Source organism: Phasianus colchicus, chromosome 1 (genome assembly GCF_987193195.1).
Source record: "Phasianus colchicus chromosome 1, bPhaCol1.hap1.1, whole genome shotgun sequence".
Classification (NCBI taxonomy): domain Eukaryota; kingdom Metazoa; phylum Chordata; class Aves; order Galliformes; family Phasianidae; genus Phasianus; species Phasianus colchicus.
In genome coordinates this window covers 138,712,523-138,720,416 of record NC_143436.1, presented here as the reverse complement: position 1 = coordinate 138,720,416, position 7,894 = coordinate 138,712,523, and the positions used below count along the sequence as shown (strand labels likewise).

Sequence of the window (7,894 nt, the reverse complement as noted above, 5' to 3'; positions counted from 1 at the left end):
TAAGTCTATTTTTAAATCCTGAGGACCAACTAGTGTTGAGATAATGCAGCCTCGAGGTTGGTGATCTAAACTGGCGGTGTGCAGAAGTCCAGGATGCCCTGCTCATGTTTTTTTTCATAGATTCCTAGAATCGTTTGAGTTGGGAGAGATCCTTAAAGGCCATCTTGTCCAATTTCCTTGCAATGAACAGGGACACCTACGGCTGGATCAGGATGCTCAGTGCTCCATCCAGCCTGACCTTGAGTGTCTCTAAGGATGGAGCACCTACCACCTCTCGGGGCAACCAATGCCTCATCACCCTTATTATCAAAAACTTCTTCCTTATATCCAATCTAAATCTCCTCTCTTTTAGTTTGAAGCCATTTCCCGTTGTCCTTTTTTTTCCTGTAGAAACGTTTCTTGCCCGTGCATATAACATATAACTTAATCTCTTCCAGTTAAGATTTGTTTTGTTATGTTTCATGTAATTGAATGTGTTGTTGCTTCTAAGACTGCATAAACAACAATTGGATGTGATACAAATTGTTAAGATAAAAACTATGAGAGGTTTACTGATGTAAAGGAAGAATGTGTTCTGGTGCTGGGTTGAAGTACAACGACCAATGGCATCGTGGCATAGTATTTTTAATGACTTTTCTTTAAGAAGAAGCACAAGTTAATATCATGTGAGACGACTAAGCATTCTGTAGAGTGTTTTTAAAACAAGGTAATCTCTAAAAAATAGGCAAGGAGAGAACAAATTATTATCAATGACCTTGGGCTGTTTCTCAGTTTTGCTAACATTGACTGAAGGAGGCAATCTATGTTATATAAAAGATTGCGGTGTAAAATGAAGTCTTTGGTTTGCTTTATAATTTGTTTATCCAGCAGCCCAACATGACCGTGTTTGATAAATGATTGGTACTGTCTTGCAGCAGGGTGTGTGTCCTGGAGATGCAGAAACCATGTAGCAGAAAGCTCTGAGCAGTTGTGGATTATCAGTTCTTCCCAACAGCAGTAAAAAGTGAAGAATGAAGGTGCCTGGATTTATTTCCCTGTGGACGTTGACTTCACTGCTTTGTGGCCAGTTAGGAAATACTGCAGAGCACGAAGATGTAGTAAAGCATGCAATCAAGCTGCATCGTGGGAAAGGAGCTGTTATTACTCAGCGAAAGCAGTGGGTGATGGAGAGCTGCAGAAAACTATCTGGTCTCCTTCGCCAGAAGAATGTTGTTCTCAACAAATTAAAAAATGCTATAAGAGCAGTTGAGAAAGACGCTGGGCTGTCAGATGAAGAGAAACTTTTTCAGGTGCATACCTTTGAAATTTTCCAAAAGGAGCTAAACGAAAGTGAGAACTCAGTCTTTCAAGCAATCCACGGCCTTCAGAGAGCTCTACAGGGTGATTACAAAGACGTTGTAAATATGAAAGAAAGCAGTAGGCAGAGACTGGAAGCCTTGAGAGAAGCTGCAATTAAGGTTAGTTACTCTCCACCCCCGCTGTGGCAATTACTAGAATAGCAATATTTTAATTTCATTATGATGCTTTTTTCACTCTGTTCCCTACAAATAAGTAGATCTCCATGAAACTGAAGATTTACATTTTAAAATAGTTTTGAATGAAATTAGTTGTTGTGTTTGTTTTCATTAACAAAATTAGAATTCTGGAATAAATCTGAAAACTTAGTAGCAGCCCATAGTTATTTCAAAACGAAGCTGAGCATAATTGCGAGACCCACATCAAACACTGCGTTGAAAGAAGACAAGAGGTGAGTCTGCACACAGCAGAGTTGTGCTGTATAAACAACTTGGATTATCAGGATGGAAATAAGGCAACAAATTCACCAAATACTAAATTTTTTTTTCCACTTGAGATGAGAATTGCTCATCCCAAACCTGCCATTCTGGCAGAACAACTCCTTTATTTTCTGTACTCATATGAATGTTAGTAAAATGGAGGTGTGAAATATTGGTGTCTGTTTTTTTTGTCTTGGTGTAGTATTCCTAGCCTAAGAAGTGCAGGTTTGGAAAATAACATCTCCAAGGAAGAGATGATTGAGGGAACTTCACTGAGAAAAGTACAGGTGTGGAACTGGAGAGCTCAAGTACTTAATGGAAAGTTTGGGTTTTCAGGTCAATCCAGACCTGTTAGGGCTTGCACAGTCTGCCACCCAATCTGGTAGTGCTCAGAACGTGTACTGAAAGTCCTCCATTGAGAGTAAACGTTGCTTAGCTGACTTGGCATTGAAATTACTTGTTTCCTAGCTTCTGCCCCTCAACCACTGAAGAAAAATGCTAGGAATTTTCTTTGCACTTTTTTTTCTTAAAGAAGAGGCTGTTCTTGTGAAAGAGAGCAAAAGGGAAAAGCATAGTTAAGCTACAGAGGGCAGAGAGGAGAACTTAGGCAGGGCAGCTGTCTGAGACACATGCAGGCCAGGTGAGGGGTGGCAAGGCACTGTTGTGTACAAGGAAGTGCAGTGAACAGTGAGAGGAAAGGCTGTTGAGAGTAGAAGTTGGGATGCAGACTGAGGAAACTGGAGCAGTCTGTGCAAACAAAGACTGGATTATGATGAATTTGGTAATGAGTAGCTTGGATCCATGTATGTTCCAGTGACTCAGGATGACTTTGATATTGGCAGTTAATGGCAGTGCCAGCTTCTGCTGCATAGAAACAGTAGACATTGCTACATTCTTTTTCTTCTACTTTTTTTTTTTTTTTCTGAGTTCTTCACATAGCAGCAGTGAAGCCATCTGTAACCTTTTGTCTCATTTACCTAATTCTTGGCAGCAATATGATTGTAAAACAAACAGAGGGAGATCTGTAGTAGAGCTTGAATGTTGCTTCTTCTTTTCCTTCATAAAAGGAAGCTTCTGTGTGTGGTGCTGTTTTAGAGGTGCATCTTGTAAGAGCTTAACTTTTGCAGAGGTGGGTTGTGTAGGTTTTTTTAGTATGTCAAGAGATTTATTCAATCAAGCAGTCTTTTATACCACTCATTATGCCACTTATATGATTGTTTAAACAGTATTTGTTTTTCTAACCTTATAATTTACTTTATAATATGACATAAAGCAGGAGACGACGGGTGAGCATGTGCCAGATGAAAATGACATACATGGAGTAAATTTTTTGTTCAAAAGACATTCACACATCAGGTCCAATTTTCTTCCACTATGTTTTTGTAGTCATATGTTTTTGTAGTCATTATATTTTGCTGAGTTACTCATGAGATATTTTTCCACAGAATGGTTGAATGGAAAATACAGATGACTGTAGAGGATACAGGACTCACTCATTCACTTTATTTCTGCCAAGTATTTGAAAATTGCTAGTATCAGAATATGTACGTGATGCATTTCATGCTGGTTCTGCTGCTGGGAAAGAGTATGACAGAGTCATTCATGGCAGGAAAATGTTGAATCATAGAATCATAGAATAGCCTGGGTTGAAAAGGACCACAATGATCATCTTGTTTCAACCCCCTGCTATGTGCAGGGCCACCAACCACCAGACCAGGCTGCCCAGAGCCACATCCAGCCTGGCCTTGAATGCCTTCCAGGGATGGGGCATCTACAACCTCCTTGGGCAACCTGTTCCAGTGTGACACCACCCTCTCTGTGGAAAAAACTTCCTCCTAATATCTAACCTAAACCTCCTGTCTCATTTTAAAACCATTTCCCCTTGTCCTATCACTATCCACCCTTATAAACAGCTGTTCCCCTTCTGTTCGTCTGCTCTGCCTGAATTTGCTCAAGAAACTGTGGGGGAGTTCTGGAAGAAGCAGCAAAATCTTACCTACTTTCTATCTGCTTCAAATTTCTTGGGTGTCCACTACTTGTTCATCGATGGAAAAGATGAGCACTGCATAGATGCATCCTCCTCTGAATTTACTTTTTCATCTGTTAGTGAATAAACAGCAGAGAGCAGTAATGCTATTTTCTTAACTAGCGTTGCCTTCCTTTTGCACATATTGCTGAGTATTTCCATCTCGTGCTTAGTACAGAATCCTTACGTGTATTACCTTGCTTAAAACACTGTTTAGCATATACTTTGTGATCAAATGTCTCTAGTGCTAGCATGAAGCATGGAACAGTGTTTGCACTGTGGTGCTCCTTTGCATGATGTGTAGCAAGGTGTTTGAGAAAACATTTTCTTCTCATCAACACCATTCTCTGTTTCTGTTCCACTCAACAGCTACAGCAGTGGTCAGTGGGTAAAAACAGATACCACTTCCATCAGCAGCAAATACTTTTTCTCATTAAAGGAACTTACATTTAAAACTGGATTGTTTCTAGAGCTCTTCTACCTTGCTTTTCAGAGAGAGCAAACCTGCTTCTTTTTCAAGGGCAGAAACTCTAACCCTTATTAACTCCACCTTGAATTCTAGGTTGTTGATTGAGGAGAAGAATCTACTTCTCATACTGGCTGGGGGTTTTACAGCTTTTAAATGATGTCTGCTAACAGAGAACAAGAATAGAGAGACCATATCTTTCCTTTAGGCTGTACAAGAGTGATTGATTCTCACCTGTTTCGTGAGTAAGCTGTTGCTGTTGGTCCAGACACCTTAGCAGTTACATTTTTTCCTAACTAGAGTTATTTTAGGAACTGGGAGCCTTTCATCATTCCAGTGTAACTGTGGTAATTACAAACGCTGGTATACAAGAACCACAATTCTGTGGTTTCGTCACAACCTGGAGCGTTCATCTCACTGACAAAAATTTTTAAAAGGGCTAAACACAGTTATAGGCTGCTCTGAACGTAGTGTTGTCTTGGCATCAAGGAACTGTTTGAATTATATGCGTGTCCTTGGAGGTGTCAAGTGGAAAAAGGTCCGTCTACAAATGTGCATGGAGAAGGAAACGCTTCATTTATTCCAGCAGAGGTGTTTAGGACCATTGTAGATGCCTGTGTGGGGAAAGCAGGCAAAACAAAAGGGAGAACTATTTCTATCTGATCTCTAGCTGGGTATGGCAGTATATCAAAAATAGAGATTGAAACTTTTGTGCTCTGAGTCTGACCTAGGAATTACTTGTGTTCCTTACCCCATTCTCTCTGGTAAGACTGGTAGGATAAAAACAGTATTCAGACACTGATACAGTGTCTATATTGCTTTTGCAATGCTACTGGTAAGATGTTTTGTGTCAAAGAAGCACGTGTTAATATCAAACTTTTGCTGCATAAAGGCCTTGCTAGCACTTTATCTGTGTTCTGAAATTCAACAGGAAGAAATGGAATACGTTGAACTCTTAGCAGCAGAAAAGCATCAGGTTGAAGCCCTTAAGAACATGCAGCATCAAAACAAAAGCTTGTCAATTCTCGATGAAATTCTTGAAGATGTCAGGAAGGCAGCTGATAGACTAGAGGAAGAAATAGAAGAGCACGCCTTTGATGACAACAAATCTGTAAGTAAGGTTTTGGACTGTCTTTTCATTCATGTGTATTTGTATTTATGTTGATATTTGCATTGTAGGGGTATTTGTCTTGTATTAGATACCTATTAGGATTTTAGTCACTACTTTGAAAAAGCAAACAGGAAAAAACAACACCTTTTGGCTCTACGTTTGTTTTCTCTTCCCTTTTAAGAGAAGAAAGCATTTAGTAGTAGAATAATTGCTTGTTAAGAATGGGCAAACAGGAATCATTACTCTTTTTGCTGTAGATTTCTCTGCTTTGATTTGGAAGTACTCCCTGTAGCTACCGCTTACAGTGACAAGTGTATTCCATCTTACTGTGACAGCTCATGGGAGTTACAGCCACACTGGGATGGTGATAGGGACTGTGATATTTAGACTTCACAGGATATGGAGTTACTGTGTTAAGTATAGTCTCCATTTTTATTTTTCTCTCTGTTGAGAAAGTTATAGGTGAACAAGAATCCTTGCAGTTAGTTTTCACAACCTGCATAAACGTGTATTGTTCAAGGTAAGGACTTCTGACTTTCTCTGCTTTTAGTACCGTTTGTGTTGTTCTTGTTTTCTGTGTTGCACAATGGACAGTGTCCCTCAGGTAAGGCTGTGTGTAGTTTGAATCTGAGAGTACATCAGTTTATTCCAGTGTCCCTCTGTGTTTTTCTCAGAGAAAGCCCCTCAGTTGGTCCTTTTTATATAATCATGGGTTGCAGTTTTATTTGGCTTCTTCATTTTGAAGATTTTGTTGATTTGCAGGTTGTCTTATGAGACAAATGTAGCTCATGAATTCTGCTGAGGAGGAAGAACTATTGCTCTGTAGGAGAGAGTCAGGCGGGCTTTGTGACTGTACTCTCTTGAAGGAAAGTGAAAGTAGCTTTTTGTCTACAGCAATTACACCTCCAGGTAATCCTACCTAGCAGGATGGAAAGAGTGTAGAGAAGAGCTTGCTAGAGTGCCCTCTTCTGTTACAGTGGGATATAACAGCCGATTTTAGTGATAAGAGTACTATTTCACCTGCAGTAGCTGGTCATTAAGGGGGAAAAAACAACGTATTCTTCTTGTCCAGTGTCTCTTCTATTTTTTGTCTTATATCTCTAGTCATGAAATAAAGAAAAGTAATAACGAAATTCAAACTGAAGGACTATTTACATCTTTGCCTTTGTAAGGACTGTCTAGCATATTTTCTCTCAAGTTAAGAGACAAGTAGAAGCTCTAATGGAATCATTAGCACTCTGTTAGGGATGTAAAGGCTTTTATCAAAGACATATTCAAATAGAGATGTATGATAGATAAAAATGGAGGAAAAAAAAAGAATATGAGCTACGTCATAGAATACAACAATATTTGTGCACCGTTGCATGGAACACCCTTTCTGGAATAGTTGTTTTAAGAAATAAAATCCTGAAAATAAGTGCCTTGTCATCGTGTCCTCACATTTGTTAGTATTTTTTTGAAGCATTCTGGATCTATGCCAGCTATTCTTGTTCTCATAGAGGAGTCTATCTTTCATAAAAGCAAAAATCCAGCATGGTATCATCACAATATATGATTTATAAATATATTATACACCAAAAAAAAGTTTTTTTTTTTCATAATTTTCTTAATCTTGCAACATTTTCCCTGTACTACTTGTTTCTGAACTAGACTGAACTTCTCTAGGGGACGAATACATTTACCCAATCATGTCACTTTTATTTGGTCTTTGATGTTATTTAAATTTTGATACAGAGAAATTTGGTTAGATTCTATTTACACAGCTACTGAATACAAAGGAACATTTAGCAAACTGTATGAATTCAGAATTCCAGATCTTCAAAGTAGATGCTTTGAAGCTGATGTATTTAATAATGTAATTTTGTTTAGTTAATGTTATCACTGACCTCATAACTTCAAATTCTCAAAGTGGTACTAGAACAGATGTTGCCTTGTTAATGTTTCAGTTTTTCGGTAAAGTCAGTCATCTGCAAGATGGGGAGACTGCACTAAGCAGTTAAATAAGTCTTACATGAAAATCAATATATTTTGAATTGTGAAGTCAGCATTTAACAGTATGCTCTGAGCTCTGTTTTTGTTTTCCTTGTAGTGGCAGTAAAGTTGTGGAGGAAGGGGTTGGGAGTGTAGATAACAGAAAAGCAACAGGATTGGGAACCTATTGTGTGTTCTGATTAGAAACAGTTCTTCGTGAACGGTGACTGTAGGGAAGCCTTTCTTCTTTGTTCTGATGCTGTGAGAACAGTTTGCATGTAGGTGACGTGCAGCTGCTCCTGCTTTTTCTCATCAGCTGAAAACATGAAAACCTGCTTTGGTCTCTTAGACTTGGCAATGGACACTCAGTTCTGCAATGGAAAATAGTGTGGTAAGTAGGGAACTTAGAGAGGTGGAAGTGGAATAGACATAAAAAGGCAGGTTGTAGGCAAAAAGTGGGTAAAATACAACTTCCATAATTTCTAAAGAGAAAATGGTCACCAACCTCTCATGCTAGCACTGAAAAATGCTAATGTTTGGTTAGA

The 7,894-nt window shown here is 38.9% G+C and overlaps 1 protein-coding gene across 1 annotated transcript in view; it reads left to right on the top strand.

The window, feature by feature from the left end:
• SLC9D1 (solute carrier family 9 member D1) overlaps positions 1–7,894 on the top strand; it is a 33,580-nt gene that overhangs the window by 618 nt on the left and 25,068 nt on the right. Inside the window, exons 2-3 of the mRNA XM_090128440.1 lie at positions 915–1,457; positions 5,199–5,378. Of these exons, the coding sequence (XP_089984566.1) occupies positions 1,011–1,457; positions 5,199–5,378 (627 nt within the window). The 5' untranslated portion in view covers positions 915–1,010. The remainder of the gene's footprint in view (positions 1–914; positions 1,458–5,198; positions 5,379–7,894) is intronic.